The 17,693-nt window shown below is 31.5% G+C and overlaps 1 protein-coding gene across 9 annotated transcripts in view; it reads right to left on the reverse strand.

The window, feature by feature from the left end:
* Positions 1 to 7,315: 7,315 nt before the first annotated feature.
* The window catches only part of LOC127802638 (alpha-1,3-mannosyl-glycoprotein 2-beta-N-acetylglucosaminyltransferase), an 86,584-nt gene continuing 76,206 nt past the window's right edge, over positions 7,316 to 17,693 (reverse strand). For all 9 annotated transcript variants that reach the window (XM_052338569.1, XM_052338568.1, XM_052338565.1 and 6 more), the window contains 6 exons: positions 10,250 to 10,340; positions 10,065 to 10,158; positions 8,562 to 8,624; positions 8,415 to 8,453; positions 8,149 to 8,319; positions 7,316 to 7,798 (listed from right to left, as the gene is read on the reverse strand). In XM_052338569.1, coding sequence (XP_052194529.1) covers positions 7,676 to 7,798; positions 8,149 to 8,319; positions 8,415 to 8,453; positions 8,562 to 8,624; positions 10,065 to 10,158; positions 10,250 to 10,340 — 581 coding nt within the window. In that variant the 3' untranslated portion in view covers positions 7,316 to 7,675. The remainder of the gene's footprint in view (positions 7,799 to 8,148; positions 8,320 to 8,414; positions 8,454 to 8,561; positions 8,625 to 10,064; positions 10,159 to 10,249; positions 10,341 to 17,693) is intronic.

A 17,693-nucleotide genomic window follows, 5' to 3' on the forward strand; every position in this document is an offset into this window, starting at 1 on the left:
ATGTGTTTGAGATTTGCTAGAATACGTGAACTTACACTAATCATGTGTGGCAATGATTTCGATGGTTTCCTTCAATTGGTATATGAAGGCACGGGTTTGGTAAATATGATTCATTATCTCTATCGTGAGGCAAACATTCTATATGATTTTATGTTGGATTGTGATAAGAGAAGTCCTTAGCCAAGACATGAATGATTGAAAATGAATTTTCAATGTGTCATTTCACATCACACCAAATAAGATCTATGGCACATAATGTAGTTAGTGAGTTTAATTAATGTGCGACTCTTACTCGTTTGGGATGTTGATAATGGTGGGATTGAATTACATAATTGTCAACGAAATAGGATCACTATGAATAAATTTCATTTAAATTTATATTATCTTGATATATTGTTAGATATCACTCATCTTTAGGGCGTTTTGAGAATATGAATTTTTTTTTTTAAATAAATTGAAGAGTTCAATTAATATCAAAGGAGTTCGATATTTCCTAATTGTTATTTAGTGGAAAACCTAAAATATCACACACCTAAAATTGAAACAACAAAATAAGTAATGTTAAGTTTGTATTATGCTCTTAAATGTCATTAAGAGTTAAGGGAGGCCTTAAATATTAAGAGTTAATGAAGTACTATTAAGAGTTAATAGAGGAACTATATGCAATTAAACATGACTTATAACATAAAATATAAAACGATCAACTAATTTTTTTAAAATTAAAATAAATTATTAACTACTTTTAAAATTAGAGAAACTGCTGCATATGATAAGAAGTTTATACTTTCTCATGAAAAATAATTTCACTAAATTATCTCAAGCTTTTGCATATAAATAGTCGATAATTCCTCATCGACAAATTATAAAAAATAATTTCACTGAATTATCTCAAGCACATAAATACTGAATTATCTCAAGCACATAAAAATAATTTCAATTTATATTATCTTGATATATTGTTAGATATCACTCATCTTTAGGGCATTTTGAGAATATGAATTTTTTTTTAAATAAATTGAAGAGTTCAATTAATATCAAAGGAGTTCGATATTTCCTAATTGTTATTTAGTGGAAAACCTAAAATATCACACACCTAAAATTGAAACAACAAAATAAGTAATGTTAAATTTGTATTATGCTCTTAAATGTCATTAAGAGTTAAGGGATGCCTTAAATATTAAGAGTTAATGAAGTACTATTAAGAGTTAATAGAGGAACTATATGCAATTAAACATGACTTATAATATAAAATATAAAACGATCAACTAATTTTTTCAAAATTAAAATAAATTATTGACTACTTTTAAAATTAGAGAAACTGCTGCATATGATATGATAAGAAGTTTACACTTTCTCATGAAAAATAATTTTACTAAATTATCTCAAGCTTTTGCATATAAATAGTCGATAATTCCTCATCGACAAATTATAAAAAAATAATTTCACTGAATTATCTCAAGCACATGAATACTGAATTATCTCAAGCACATAAAAATAATTTCAATTTATATTATCTTGATATATTGTTAGATATCACTCATCTTTAGAGCGTTTTGAGAATATGAATTTTTTTTTTAAATAAATTGAAGAGTTCAATTAATATCAAAGGAGTTCGATATTTCCTAATTGTTATTTAGTGGAAAACCTAAAATATCACACACCTAAAATTGAAACAACAAAATAAGTAATGTTAAGTTTGTATTATGCTCTTAAATGTCATTAAGAGTTAAGGGAGGCCTTAAATATTAAAAGTTAATGAAGTACTATTAAGAGTTAATAGAGGAACTATATGCAATTAAACATGACTTATAACATAAAATATAAAACGATCAACTAATTTTTTTAAAATTAAAATAAATTATTGACTACTTTTAAAATTAGAGAAACTGCTGCATATGATAAGAAGTTTACACTTTCTCATGAAAAATAATTTCACTAAATTATCTCAAGCTTTTGCATATAAATAGTCGATAATTCCTCATCGACAAATTATAAAAAAATAATTTCACTGAATTATCTCAAGCACATAAATACTGAATTATCTCAAGCACATAAAAATAATTTCAATTTATATTATCTTGATATATTGTTAGATATCACTCATCTTTAGGGCGTTTTGAGAATATGAATTTTTTTTTAAATAAATTGAAGAGTTCAATTAATATCAAAGGAGTTCGATATTTCCTAATTGTTATTTAGTGGAAAACCTAAAATATCACACACCTAAAATTGAAACAACAAAATAAGTAATGTTAAGTTTGTATTATGCTCTTAAATGTCATTAAGAGTTAAGGGATGCCTTAAATATTAAGAGTTAATGAAGTACTATTAAGAGTTAATAGAGGAACTATATGCAATTAAACATGACTTATAATATAAAATATAAAACGATCAACTAATTTTTTCAAAATTAAAATAAATTATTGACTACTTTTAAAATTAGAGAAACTGCTGCATATGATAAGAAGTTTACACTTTCTCATGAAAAATAATTTTACTAAATTATCTCAAGCTTTTGCATATAAATAGTCAATAATTCCTCATCGACAAATTATAAAAAAATAATTTCACTGAATTATCTCAAGCACATGAATACTGAATTATCTCAAGCACATAAAAATAATTTCAATTTATATTATCTTGATATATTGTTAGATATCACTCATCTTTAGGGCGTTTTGAGAATATGAATTTTTTTTTAAATAAATTGAAGAGTTCAATTAATATCAAAGGAGTTCGATATTTCCTAATTGTTATTTAGTGGAAAACCTAAAATATCACACACCTAAAATTGAAACAACAAAATAAGTAATGTTAAGTTTGTATTATGCTCTTAAATGTCATTAAGAGTTAAGGGATGCCTTAAATATTAAGAGTTAATGAAGTACTATTAAGAGTTAATAGAGGAACTATATGCAATTAAACATGACTTATAATATAAAATATAAAACGATCAACTAATTTTTTCAAAATTAAAATAAATTATTGACTACTTTTAAAATTAGAGAAACTGCTGCATATGATAAGAAGTTTACACTTTCTCATGAAAAATAATTTTACTAAATTATCTCAAGCTTTTGCATATAAATAGTCGATAATTCCTCATCGACAAATTATAAAAAAATAATTTCACTGAATTATCTCAAGCACATGAATACTGAATTATCTCAAGCACATAAAAATAATTTCAATTTATATTATCTTGATATATTGTTAGATATCACTCATCTTTAGAGCGTTTTGAGAATATGAATTTTTTTTTTAAATAAATTGAAGAGTTCAATTAATATCAAAGGAGTTCGATATTTCCTAATTGTTATTTAGTGGAAAACCTAAAATATCACACACCTAAAATTGAAACAACAAAATAAGTAATGTTAAGTTTGTATTATGTTCTTAAATGTCATTAAGAGTTAAGGGAGGCCTTAAATATTAAAAGTTAATGAAGTACTATTAAGAGTTAATAGAGGAACTATATGCAATTAAACATGACTTATAACATAAAATATAAAACGATCAACTAATTTTTTCAAAATTAAAATAAATTATTGACTACTTTTAAAATTAGAGAAACTGCTGCATATGATAAGAAGTTTACACTTTCTCATGAAAAATAATTTCACTAAATTATCTCAAGCTTTTGCATATAAATAGTCGATAATTCCTCATCGACAAATTATAAAAAAATAATTTCACTGAATTATCTCAAGCACATAAATACTGAATTATCTCAAGCACATAAAAATAATTTCAATTTATATTATCTTGATATATTGTTAGATATCACTCATCTTTAGGGCGTTTTGAGAATATGAATTTTTTTTTAAATAAATTGAAGAGTTCAATTAATATCAAAGGAGTTCGATATTTCCTAATTGTTATTTAGTGGAAAACCTAAAATATCACACACCTAAAATTGAAACAACAAAATAAGTAATGTTAAGTTTGTATTATGCTCTTAAATGTCATTAAGAGTTAAGGGATGCCTTAAATATTAAGAGTTAATGAAGTACTATTAAGAGTTAATAGAGGAACTATATGCAATTAAACATGACTTATAATATAAAATATAAAACGATCAACTAATTTTTTCAAAATTAAAATAAATTATTGACTACTTTTAAAATTAGAGAAACTGCTGCATATGATAAGAAGTTTACACTTTCTCATGAAAAATAATTTTACTAAATTATCTCAAGCTTTTGCATATAAATAGTCAATAATTCCTCATCGACAAATTATAAAAAAATAATTTCACTGAATTATCTCAAGCACATGAATACTGAATTATCTCAAGCACATAAAAATAATTTCAATTTATATTATCTTGATATATTGTTAGATATCACTCATCTTTAGGGCGTTTTGAGAATATGAATTTTTTTTTAAATAAATTGAAGAGTTCAATTAATATCAAAGGAGTTCGATATTTCCTAATTGTTATTTAGTGGAAAACCTAAAATATCACACACCTAAAATTGAAACAACAAAATAAGTAATGTTAAGTTTGTATTATGCTCTTAAATGTCATTAAGAGTTAAGGGATGCCTTAAATATTAAGAGTTAATGAAGTACTATTAAGAGTTAATAGAGGAACTATATGCAATTAAACATGACTTATAATATAAAATATAAAACGATCAACTAATTTTTTCAAAATTAAAATAAATTATTGACTACTTTTAAAATTAGAGAAACTGCTGCATATGATAAGAAGTTTACACTTTCTCATGAAAAATAATTTTACTAAATTATCTCAAGCTTTTGCATATAAATAGTCGATAATTCCTCATCGACAAATTATAAAAAAATAATTTCACTGAATTATCTCAAGCACATGAATACTGAATTATCTCAAGCACATAAAAATAATTTCAATTTATATTATCTTGATATATTGTTAGATATCACTCATCTTTAGAGCGTTTTGAGAATATGAATTTTTTTTTTAAATAAATTGAAAAGTTCAATTAATATCAAAGGAGTTCGATATTTCCTAATTGTTATTTAGTGGAAAACCTAAAATATCACACACCTAAAATTGAAACAACAAAATAAGTAATGTTAAGTTTGTATTATGTTCTTAAATGTCATTAAGAGTTAAGGGAGGCCTTAAATATTAAAAGTTAATGAAGTACTATTAAGAGTTAATAGAGGAACTATATGCAATTAAACATGACTTATAACATAAAATATAAAACGATCAACTAATTTTTTCAAAATTAAAATAAATTATTGACTACTTTTAAAATTAGAGAAACTGCTGCATATGATAAGAAGTTTACACTTTCTCATGAAAAATAATTTCACTAAATTATCTCAAGCTTTTGCATATAAATAGTCGATAATTCCTCATCGACAAATTATAAAAAAATAATTTCACTGAATTATCTCAAGCACATAAATACTGAATTATCTCAAGCACATAAAAATAATTTCAATTTATATTATCTTGATATATTGTTAGATATCACTCATCTTTAGGGCGTTTTGAGAATATGAATTTTTTTTTAAATAAATTGAAGAGTTCAATTAATATCAAAGGAGTTCGATATTTCCTAATTGTTATTTAGTGGAAAACCTAAAATATCACACACCTAAAATTGAAACAACAAAATAAGTAATGTTAAGTTTGTATTATGCTCTTAAATGTCATTAAGAGTTAAGGGATGCCTTAAATATTAAGAGTTAATGAAGTACTATTAAGAGTTAATAGAGGAACTATATGCAATTAAACATGACTTATAATATAAAATATAAAACGATCAACTAATTTTTTCAAAATTAAAATAAATTATTGACTACTTTTAAAATTAGAGAAACTGCTGCATATGATAAGAAGTTTACACTTTCTCATGAAAAATAATTTCACTAAATTATCTCAAGCTTTTGCATATAAATAGTCGATAATTCCTCATCGACAAATTATAAAAAAATAATTTCACTGAATTATCTCAAGCACATAAAAATAATTTCAATTTATATTATCTTGATATATTGTTAGATATCACTCATCTTTAGGGCGTTTTGAGAATATGAATTTTTTTTTTTTAAATAAATTGAAGAGTTCAATTAATATCAAAGGAGTTCGATATTTCCTAATTGTTATTTAGTGGAAAACCTAAAATATCACACACCTAATATTGAAACAACAAAATAAGTAATGTTAAGTTTGTATTATGCTCTTAAATGTCATTAAGAGTTAAGGGATGCCTTAAATATTAAGAGTTAATGAAGTACTATTAAGAGTTAATAGAGGAATTATATGCAATTAAACATGACTTATAATATAAAATATAAAACAATCAACTAATTTTTTCAAAATTAAAATAAATTATTGACTACTTTTAAAATTAGAGAAACTGTTGCATATGATAAGAAGTTTACACTTTCTCATGAAAAATAATTTCACTAAATTATCTCAAGCTTTTGCATATAAATAGTCGATAATTCCTCATCGACAAATTATAAAAAAATAATTTCACTGAATTATCTCAAGCACATAAATACAGAAATAGAAGAAGAAAAGATCACTCTCAATTGCTCTCGGTAGCTTTTTCTTTTCTCCCCCTCTTTTTCTTGCTAAGCCTGTCAAGTCGGCACATTTTCTTTGATACTCCTTAGCTAACACAAGGAAGCATCAAAGATTTTTGCTAGCTAGCTTGGCGTGGACAATTTAGGCCCTTTTTATTTGAGGAAGAATTGATTCACCAGTAGGTAACAACATTTAATTTATTAAATGTTTCTTGCTTATTGCTAAAACAACTAAACTATATGGGATTGAATGTTTATTCGTTATACATTTGAATGTATGTTTTTTTTTTTTTAAAAAAATCACATAAATCCCATATATGAACCCCATCATACGTATATAAATATAATATACATATAGATTAGTGGGGTGGTGATGCTAATTATCATCCTCGCCTCAACCATGATTGTAAGACAATTGGGGAATCCTTGGATTCAACTTGACTCCCGTTAAATAACCTTTTAACTCTGCTCCAACTAGGATGGAGTGAGACAAATTCTCATGGTTTTGAGTTATTTTGGCAACCGTAGCCAAAACAAAGTTTAGCTCTACAACGATATAAGAGTTTACCATTTATGAAACAATAAAGGGGCGAATATGAGAAACAATACTAATATATAAAAATTCTTTAACTGACAACTAAACTTCCAGGATATAAATAGCTGGAGAAGTACAGATGAGACGACAGGCTTTTTCACAATTTCATATGCTTAAGAAAAAAAAAAAAAAATCCATGCTCCAACGAACTAGAAGCCAAGAACCAAGAAAAAAGACAACAAAAAAAAAGAAAAGAAAACACTGCTAATAACCAATAACTTTACTAAACCTGATATCTATGGAAATTGAATTTGATCACAATTGTCATACACTTAGCTGTCCCAAAGTCAATTCTCCGGAAGAACTCTACTCTTTTATCTCATAAAGAATCGTCTTCCCTTGACAAAATCTGACGATAAGGCTAAAATAGACATAATTATCAGCTCAAATGTATTCGCACATTTAACCTCTCAGTAAACCCAAAAAAAAAAAAGGGAAAAAAATAAAATAAAACATGCAGGCTGGCTATTAAATGGTTCATAAGAGATAAGGTTGGGTTACAAATCTCAGTGGATGGATGCAATCACTAACCACAACTGTCAATTGCTACAGAGCATGATGATCAATTCCAAGCTGTCGAAGAGAATCTGGTCCGACGAGAAACACACGTCTTGAGGTTTGGTGTCTAAATACAACTACTCCTTTGTATGCTGTCCTTGGCACGCCATCCTACCAAAAAGGAGAATAAGATAAATGAAAGAAACAGGGGCTGGCAGAACAGGCACATTGTAAATATTGTTTCAGATTTTTTTTTTTGGGAATTAACTTTAAGGTTTTCTCTATTTAAGGGTGTAATTGAAGATTGCCCGAAGCTCAAAAGAAATAGGCTCTGGTCCTTAGTTAACCACAAGAAAGCTGGTAGTTTCAAATGGCTGAACTGCAAACCAGTATCAAATCTTTGCAGGAACAGCACTCATCTTAAAATGACAAAGTTCATTATTGATTTCACAGTTGAACAGTCCAACAAAATCAACTCAATTCGGGTTTACTTTATAGAAATCATTATGAAGTTTAAATACCTTCCATTCTTCAAAAATGCCAAATTGACGTGCAATGCGTTCGAAATCTTCCTGGTCTTTGTATACGATGCGAACATCACCATCTATATTATGTGTCTTGAATACAACATCAGCGCCATAGACAGGTCTTGCATTTTTAACCATGTCAGCAAAGTGCTTAACATACTTATCCTAAAAATTGAAGAAAAAAGATGAAAAGGTTCAGCAAAAAGCAGACAGAAAGTTGATTCATTTTTGGATGCAATCACTTCAGCATGTATCCGTACCTCCATCAGGTAGCTCAGATCCATGGATTTCCAATCAACCTTTTCAAGAGAAAAAGAAAATATATATACGCATACTCATACTTCATGACACAAAGGGGATTAATATTTTTAACTTTAAAAAATGTAGGAAGTGAAGTGATCACATGCCTGGACATGATTCAGCTTAATTGGCTCTAGGTATTGTTTGAAGAACTGACCGAAACTAGAACCCTGCAAGGAAATCAAAGACAGACTGAAAAAACGAAGCTGCAGGGAACGATGAATAATTGTTAAATATTTATAGCAATTGCATGTGCCTACCAAAAAATAAAATAAAAAAAGAAAAGTATTTCCAGGCAATAAACCATCAAATGAGACGCTCATCTTTGTTGTGTGCGAAGGAAACAAGAAGACAAAAGGTTAGATGGTTGGACACTGATTTTAAATTGGAGGTAAGGAAAGGGCTGCACAAAGCACTATGCTGATGCATTGTGAACAAGTGCATAGTCTTAATATCTGCGCTCACATTGTACAAATTCAGCTTTAGCACACAAGATAAACGTGGTTTGTGCCCCATGAAAAATTTCAGTGTTCGCAGTAATAGCAGGTTAGCTTATAATTTACTATAAGATATCAAAAGAATCATATGATTACTAGAGGGTGAGTAAAATGAGGAACAAAACACAAACAGTCAAATACTATAGCAACCATGAAGTAGGATGCCTATCTGGACTTGAGACAGAGAGCTAATGAAAAAACTAAAAACCTTATCTGACATTAAAAAAGAGAGTTCTGTAGCAAGATGTGTTTTGACTTTTAGGAGAACAAAAACATTGATCATATAGAAAGTAACAGAAAGTAAAGAAAATTTTTTAATAAAAATATATGATAACTACACTATAGGTTATTCAAAACATATAGAAAAAGGAAATTACAGGAAGAACATATGAAATAAATTTTCCCTTAAATTCCCTTGGTATTATAGAACTCCCTAATAGTGTTACATTAACTCCTAGAATGCTACAAACTTTCCAGGACGTTTCCCCTAAAATTTCTTTAAAGTTGCAACTGTATGAGTTACTTTAGCATGCTTTCAAATTTTGATGTTAGATCCAAACCTTAAACCAATTTCTAAGAACTGCACAGCCAAATTATATACATTGATTTACAAGTGTTTGTTATTTAGGGAACCGTGTAAACCTATCTGATAGAACAAAGGTTTTGAGTATTCTTATTTGCAGAATTACAGGAATCCACAGATCATGATATATCCAAAAGAATATTTAACTGTCATAGCAGTAGAAAATTCAATCAATGTCGCAAGATTTGGTACAATGGAAGAGTAGTGACCTAGCTCAGTGTAAGCATGGAGATATACATATATTGTCATCCTCACAAAAGAAAAAAGAAAAAGAATAACTGATTTGTTTCAAGGGAATGGAAACCTTCTCTACAGATAAACAAGTCAAAGAACATTATGAAGCCGAACAAGTTTGCTGGTCCAAGAAATAAAAAATCAAATTCTGGATGTGATAAAACAGGTACTAAGACGACGACTTGTAGGAAATTAGAACTGAAATAGTTCAATGCCAAATTCAGACAAGCAGTAAAGGCTTTGTTTAGTCCAACAAAGAGATTCTGAATATTGAATAGAATTGTAGTTGCACATACATGCTCACCAAAATTATATGTTCTGCAAACTTCAGGACGAATGAATTGCCGGCCTTTGTGATTCTCTTTCAACCTCAACCAATCATCCCAGTAGGTGAATTTTTGTCAAAGAAAATGTTCAAAAGAGATACTTCAAAATGACATGTTTGAACAACAGACAACAACCCAATGGACCAAAAGGATATGCTTTAGGCCACTTTGGAGAGAGTTCATCCCATGTAGATTTAGTGAGCATCCACCCAAGTCCGGGGAAAAAATCTGATCGGTACAGCACATCTGCAGAGTTACACAACCAAGGTTAGAATGACTTCTTAAAGTTTCTCTTTGAAAGAATAATCTAAATATATATGAGCATGCTGTTGTGTTCTTTTGGTTAACTACTGTTAACAAATAAGTGTCTATGGCTCCAAATGTGCATTAACTTTCCAACCAAATATGATTTTGCAAAAGGTCAAAAGGTGTTCCAAGTTGACGGAGGTCCCTTGAGTAAACAAGGGCTTTCTTTTTTGACAGGGTTAAGGTTAATAAAGAATCTCATAAGAGAAGCCTTCCCCCCCAAACCCACCCCCGCTCCCCGGCACGGGAAAAAAAAGAGAAAACTACAAAAGAGCAGGGTATTCAGTGAATTATTGCAAGAAAAACATATATTTCACAAAATTATTCAATGATGGTGAGGACACAAGAGTTAAGTTGGGACATCTTAGTAACTCTGAAGGGGACATGAGCTATATATTTTATCGAAGTATAAGTTCAAATGAAATAAGGCAAGCATTAAAAAAAAATAAAAAATTATAAGGCGGTGGGACCGGATAATATACCAATAGAAGCATGAAAATGCATGGGAGAAGAGGGCATCTCTTGGCTAACAAAATTATTTAACACGATCCTTAAATCAAAAAAGATGCCAAATGAGTGAAGGAAGAGTACTTTGGTTCCTATATACAAGAACAAATGAGATGTTCAAAACTGTGAAAATTATAGAGGAATTAAGTTAATGAGCCATACCATGAAATTTTGGAAGAAAGTAATAGAGCAGAGGCTCAGAAAAGAAACAAAGGTCTTGGAAAATCAGTTTGGTTCATGCCTGGTAGGTCAATAATGGAAGCAATATACCTACTGAGGCGCCTAATGGAAAGGTATCGGGATCAGCAAAAGGACCTGCATATGGTGTTTATGAATCTAGAAAAGACCTATGATAGGGTCCCTAGAGAAGTATTATAGAGAGTTTTAAAGAAGAAAGGAGTCCGAATAGCCTATATACAAACCCTTAAGGACATGTATCACGGTGCAGAGACAAGAGTCAGAACATGCGGAAGGGATACTGAGCCGTTTAAAATTACAATGGGACTACACCAAGATTCTACACTAAGTTCATACTTATTTGCTTTAGTAATGGATGAACTCACTAAACACATTCAGACAAAGGTGCCATGGTGTATGCTATTTGCAGATGACATAGTGTTGGTGGATGAAACAAAAGAGGGAGTGAACACTAAGCTTGAGTTTTGGAGAAACAATTTAAAATCTAAGAGATTTAAATTAAGTAAGGGAAAACAGAATATATGGAATGTAAATTTAGTAAGAATGTAATAGTGGAGAATGTTATAATAAAATTGGAATATCAAATCTTACAAAGAAAAGACCATTTTCGATATTTGGGATCAGTGATTCAAAAAGATGGAGAAATTCACGAGGATGTCACACATAGAATTAAGGCAGGTTAGCTAAAATGGAGAGATGCATCGGGGGTGCTAAGTGATAGTAAAATCCCATTAAAACTAAAAGAAAAATTATATAGGACAGTTATAAGACCAGTCTTGTTATATGGCTCAGAATGTTGGGCAGTCAAATACCAACATGAGCAAAAGACGAGCGTAGCGGAGATGAAAATGCTAAGATGGATGTGCAGCCATACAAGAAAAGATAAAATTATAAATGAGGTTATTCGTAATAAGATAAGAGTAGTGCCAATCGAAGAGAATATGAGAAAAACTAGACTAAGATGGTTTGGTCATGTGATAAAGAGACCAAGAGACGCTCCTGTGAGGAGAGTTGATGAAATGAAATAATTAGTAAAAAAAAAACAGAAATAAGACTTTGGAAAGACATTAAAATTTGATATGAAGTGTATGGGTCTAAATGAAGATATGACAAAAGACAGAAATACATAGAAGTCTAGAATTCATGTAACCGACCCCACATAGTGGGATAAAAACTGGATCTGTTGTTGTTGTTGTTTGTTTGTGAAAAAACATATTGTTAATAGGAGCCTCTACAACTCATTTTCATAGGTTTTCTAATGAGTTTCAAAGACACATTGAAAAGTATGTATTCAATTAACATTTGAATTTGTCCTTTTAGAAATAGAAGGGTTTCGATCTTTTCAATGGAAATTGTTGAGAGAAGCAATTCTATTTGTCCCATACAAAGGAATACTAGCTGCAGTTCTGTTAAGTGTAATCATAGTTTAGTTATGCTTGTTAGGTAGGACTGGTCCACTTGCCTTTGTACAGCTGTCAAGGTTAGTTGTATCTCTAACATAATTAGTTGAGTTGAATCTATAAATACTCAACTGCTCTTCTGTTTCTAATATCAAGAATTATTTTCAGCAAATTTCAGTTTCAGTACTCTCCTTCCAGTTTCTTTCTTTTTTATTGTTCATAGAAGCTCTCCCCTCATGGTATCAAAGCCAATGACCTGCATTAATGGTTGGAAATCAAGAACACTCAAGTTCTTCTCAAAGTCAATCCTGCTCCTTTTCTTCTGCCTCGCAACATGATTTTCTCCTCCATAGTGAGAGATTTGAATTACAATCTTATCAAACTATATAGTACTAACTATCTATTTTGGACATGTGACAATTAGGGCTTTCGATTCTGGTGATCCTAATGCACAGAAAGTAAATGAAGAATATCTCATTGGGCTCAAATCAGATCAGTTACTCCTTGGGTGGCTTTTCTCTACAATAGACAAAGAAGTTCTAGTTTAGGTGATTCATTGTGAATCCACAACAAAGTTATGGTATGTTCTTGAAAACTTATATTCTTAGCAAACTATTGCCAAATCTTTTCAGTTAGAACAACAATTAAGATCTATTAATAAAGATTCTCTATCTGTGAATGACTATATCTTGAAGATTAAAACAATAGGACATGCTCTTGCTACAGTTGGTGAACCAACTAGGGATAAAGATCTTTTATTGGCTATTTTAAGTGGACTGGATAGTGATTATGAAATTGTTGTTAGTCTAGTTACCTATCAAATGGATGATATTAACCTAGAGAAGGTTCAATACTTACTATTGATGCATGAACAAAAGTTATCTATTAAGAATTCTTCTTCATTTCAGCCCTAAATTTTGAAGGCACCACTCGATGAATGCAAATGTTGCATCTCACTGGTCAAAGAATGGAGGTGCTCCTATTAACAATAGAGGAGGTTTTTCTAACAAAGGACATAGAGGTCGAGGTAGGTATAACACTGGAAAAATATGTTATCAATTGTGTGGGAAGTTAGGTCATTTTGTTGACAAATGTTACCAAAGGTTTGATAGACATTTTCAAAGTTTTCCCAGTCAAAATTCTAGCAAGGAGGATTATCTCAATCTGGTTCAAGAGCTTATCTTGTAGCTCCTAGTGAAGTATTTCTAAGTGAGATTGGTTCTATTCAAGGTTGTCACTATAAGAATTTTTTGGATAATAAATTTACTTCTTCCCCAACTTGCAGTGATACATCTTTGGTTTGTTGACTCTAGAGCAAGAAACCACATTACCTCCGATCTTCACAACCTTACTCTTCATTCTTCTTATCAAGGCCTTAACAAAGTTGCAGTTGGCAATGGTAAGAAACTATCCATTTCAAATATTGACCTTAGTCAACTTTATACCCAAACCAAACATGTTTCTATTATTTCTTTATCTAATGTGCTTCACGTTCCTCACATTACGAAAAACCTTTTAAGTGTTCCTCAACTAACAAAAGACAATAACATGATTGCTGAATTTCATTTTGATTCCTGTTTAATTAAGGACAAGGGCAAAGGAATTGTACTACCCTAAGGGCTACTTAAATATGGTCTTTATCAATTAATACCTGCATCTAGTTCTATTTTTGCTTCAGCTTCTTTCTCTCATTTGTCTAAACACTGTAAATCTACCAAGTCTAAAATGTTAGTTTTGCAGTCCCTATCTTGTCATGCATGTCTTTGACTAAAAACATAATAACAAATAAAACTGTGTGATTAGTGGCATGCCATACTGGGACATCCTTCTTTTCATGTACTGCAAATGATCTTGAATAAAATTCATATTCCTTGTTCCAATTCTTCTCCTTCTTTTTGTTTATCATGTAAACTTGGCAAACTGCATCAGCTTCCTTATTCTAACTATGAAATTACAGCCAAGAAACCTTTTAGAATTAGTTTATTTAAATCTCTGGGGTCCAGCTCCTAATGTATCTATTGAAGGCTAAGATATTATATCATCTTTGTAGATGCTTATACCAAGTATACATGGCTATATCCATTGAATTACAATATCACTCTAAAATAAATGACCTAGAATCGGATAATGGAGGGGAATTTCAAGCCTTATTGCCATCTCTTAGATGTCATGGCATTCAACCTCATTTAACTTGTCCTCATACTCATTAGCAAAATGGGGTTGTTGAGAGTAAGCATAGGCATGTTGCTAAAATGAGTCTTATACTGTTAGCTCATGCTCATATGCCTTTAAAATCCAGGATAGAACCTTTTCAAACAGTTGTTTATACTATTAACCTTTTACCAGCTCCTCCTCTCAAATTTGCCTCTCCTTTTGAACTTCTTTATCACAAACAATCCAATTATCTATCCCTTCAACCCTTTGGGTTCGCTTGTTCTCCTTACCTTAGACACTACAACAAACACAAGTTTGCTTTTCATTCCATTGAATGTGTTTTCATTAGTCATGCAGAAGCTAGGTAAAGATGTTTACATCCCAGAGGTCGAGTCTTTGTTTCCAGACATGTTCAATTTAATCCTTATGATTTTCGTTTCCCTACCCTATTTCCTTCTTCACATTCTGTTTCTTCTTCTTCCTAGTCTTCCCAGTTCATTTCTTTATTTCTTTTCTTCTTCTAATCCTCTAGTAGTACAATCTCCTACTCCTTTAGTCTGGATACCTACTGTGGAACCATAAAGTTCTCGTTCATTACCTACATTATCTAGGTTATAGCCTAAGCAACCTCAGCAACATCCTCTTCCTTTTATTCATCCTATGATCACTCATTCAAAATTTAAGCAAATTCTGGCCCATAGTTACCTAATACGCCCCTCCCCCCCGAGAACCACGTTCCAGTACGCACGCACTAGAATGCAGTGCATTTGTGTCTTGGAACGCTTGGGGACGCGTCCCAGTTCCCCTGTAATGAAGACCCGGATCTTTGATGCCATTAATTTTGGCCTACACTCAGACCCTCTCTCACTTAAGCGCCCGCCGCCCACCCCCTCTGCCCTTCTCCCTCTCTCGCTTTGCTCGTTGCCGGCTGCGGGTTGCTGTCTCTCGCTCTCATTCGCTCCGCCCTCCGTGCCTTCGTTGGACAACTCGGACCGTCGCTGAGGTCGATGACTCACTCGCCCTCCTCTGTCGCTCGCCTCGCTCAATCGCTCTTCCTTGCTGCCTCTCTCTAGCTCTGTTGCTCTCCTGCGCCGCCTCGCCCTCGCCCTCGATCGTCGCTCACCCTCGCCGGCCATCAGCTCTCCCCTCAGTCTCTTGCTTGCTGCCTCTCTCGCTCCGTCGCATCAGCTGGTGGAGACAATAAAGCTTAGCCTCTCTATGAGTTGTGATTTCATTTTTTTGGACTCCACATCTCATTCTATTTTTTTAAATTTTATGATTTTATAATTATTATATTAATATTTATTTATTTTATATTTTTATTATTATTAATATGTTTAAAAAACTAAGTAGCAAACCGAAGAAGCCTACCCCCCACGTACTGCGTTCCGGGAAAAGTGGCGTACCACGTTCCTGTACTGCGTTCCGCATACCGGACATTCCACGAACCAGGTAACTATGTTCTGGCCTCTTCACCTCATGCTCTGGTGAGTACTATAGAACCTAGCTCAGTTAGTGATGCTCTCTTGGATCCTAGGTGGGTTAAGGCCATGTAAGAAGCGTCTATTACCTTGCAGCATAATGGTACATGGGAGCTTGTTCCTTTTTCTCCTAATATGAATTTGGTTGGCTATAAGTGGGTGTTCTGTGTTAAGTATACACATTCTTCTTTCATTAGTTGTGACTTGATTGGGATATTCAACAGGTTGATGTGAACAATGTCATTTTGAATGAAGATTTGATTGAAACAATCTACATGTGCCAACTTGAAGGTTTTGTTAGCTTAGAGTCTCCTTCCTATGTCTGTCAACTAAAGAAGTCTCTCTATGGTCTTAAACAAGCCTCTTGTGGTTGGTACACAAAGCTTCGAACAACTTTACAAGATTGGGGCTTTGTAGGAGCAGTTTCTGATGCTTTTCTTTTCACTAAGAGGTATATTCATTCTGCTATGTCATTCTTGTGCATGTTGATGATATTCTTATCACTGGTTCAGATCCCAAGACTTTTCAGTCCTTTATTCATAATTTGGGCATTCATTTTGCTCTCAAAACTCTAGTTTCTGTGAATTATTTTCTAGATTTTGAAGTCTATAGGGATAATAAAGGTCTCTATCTTACTCAGTTCAAATATACGGTTGATTTGTTGAAAAAGGCTAGTATGTAAGACACTAAGCCATATTCTACACTAGTTAATCTGGGTACTTTTCTGGTTGATGATGGTGAAGTGTTTTCAAATCTCTCTCTATATAGAACTATTATTGGCTCCCTACAATACTTGACTTACACCCAACCTGACATTGGTTTTGTGGTGAATAAACTCATTTAGTTTTTATCTTCTCGTAAACAACAACATTGGTTAGCCTGTAAAAGGTTGCTCAGATACTTAAAAGGGACTATTGGATTAGGTTTATTGTTCACTCATTCCTTTGATTTGTCTATTGAGGTTTATAGAAATGTAGACCATGCTGGGTGTCAAGTAACACGCAAATCCACAAGGAGATTGTCTATCTTGGTAATAATCTCTTGGTTTGGAGTTCCAAGAAACAATCAGTGGTTGCAAGGACAGTTGGGGAAGCCAAAGCCAAATATAGACCTCTAGCATAGGGAGTTACTAAAGTTTTGTGACTTGTCTCTATTTGCTGAATTGGGCTATGCATTTTCTAAGATTACTATCATTTGGTGTGACAATATGGCAGCTAAAAGTATAGCTAAAAATCTGCTAAAAATCCTATCTTCCACTCATGCACCAAACATATTGAAATTGATGCTCATTTTGTTACAAAGAGAGTTAAAAATGGTGAGATGGAGATTAGATATATTCCCACACAATATCAAACAATTGATATTCTCACCAAAGGTCTGCCTAGGGACAGGTTTCTCTTTTTATGCAATAAACTTTGCCTAACATTTTCTCCTAACTGTGCTGTTGAAGATAAACTACAGCAGAATTCTAAGAAGGATGATTCAAGAATAATACTCTAGCGCACTCAAAAGAAGACTCTCAGATGTGCACAAGTTCTTGAGTCTATTTTGAG

The sequence above is a fragment of the Diospyros lotus genome, chromosome 5 (genome assembly GCF_014633365.1).
Source record: "Diospyros lotus cultivar Yz01 chromosome 5, ASM1463336v1, whole genome shotgun sequence".
In the NCBI taxonomy this organism is placed as follows: Eukaryota; Viridiplantae; Streptophyta; class Magnoliopsida; order Ericales; family Ebenaceae; genus Diospyros; species Diospyros lotus.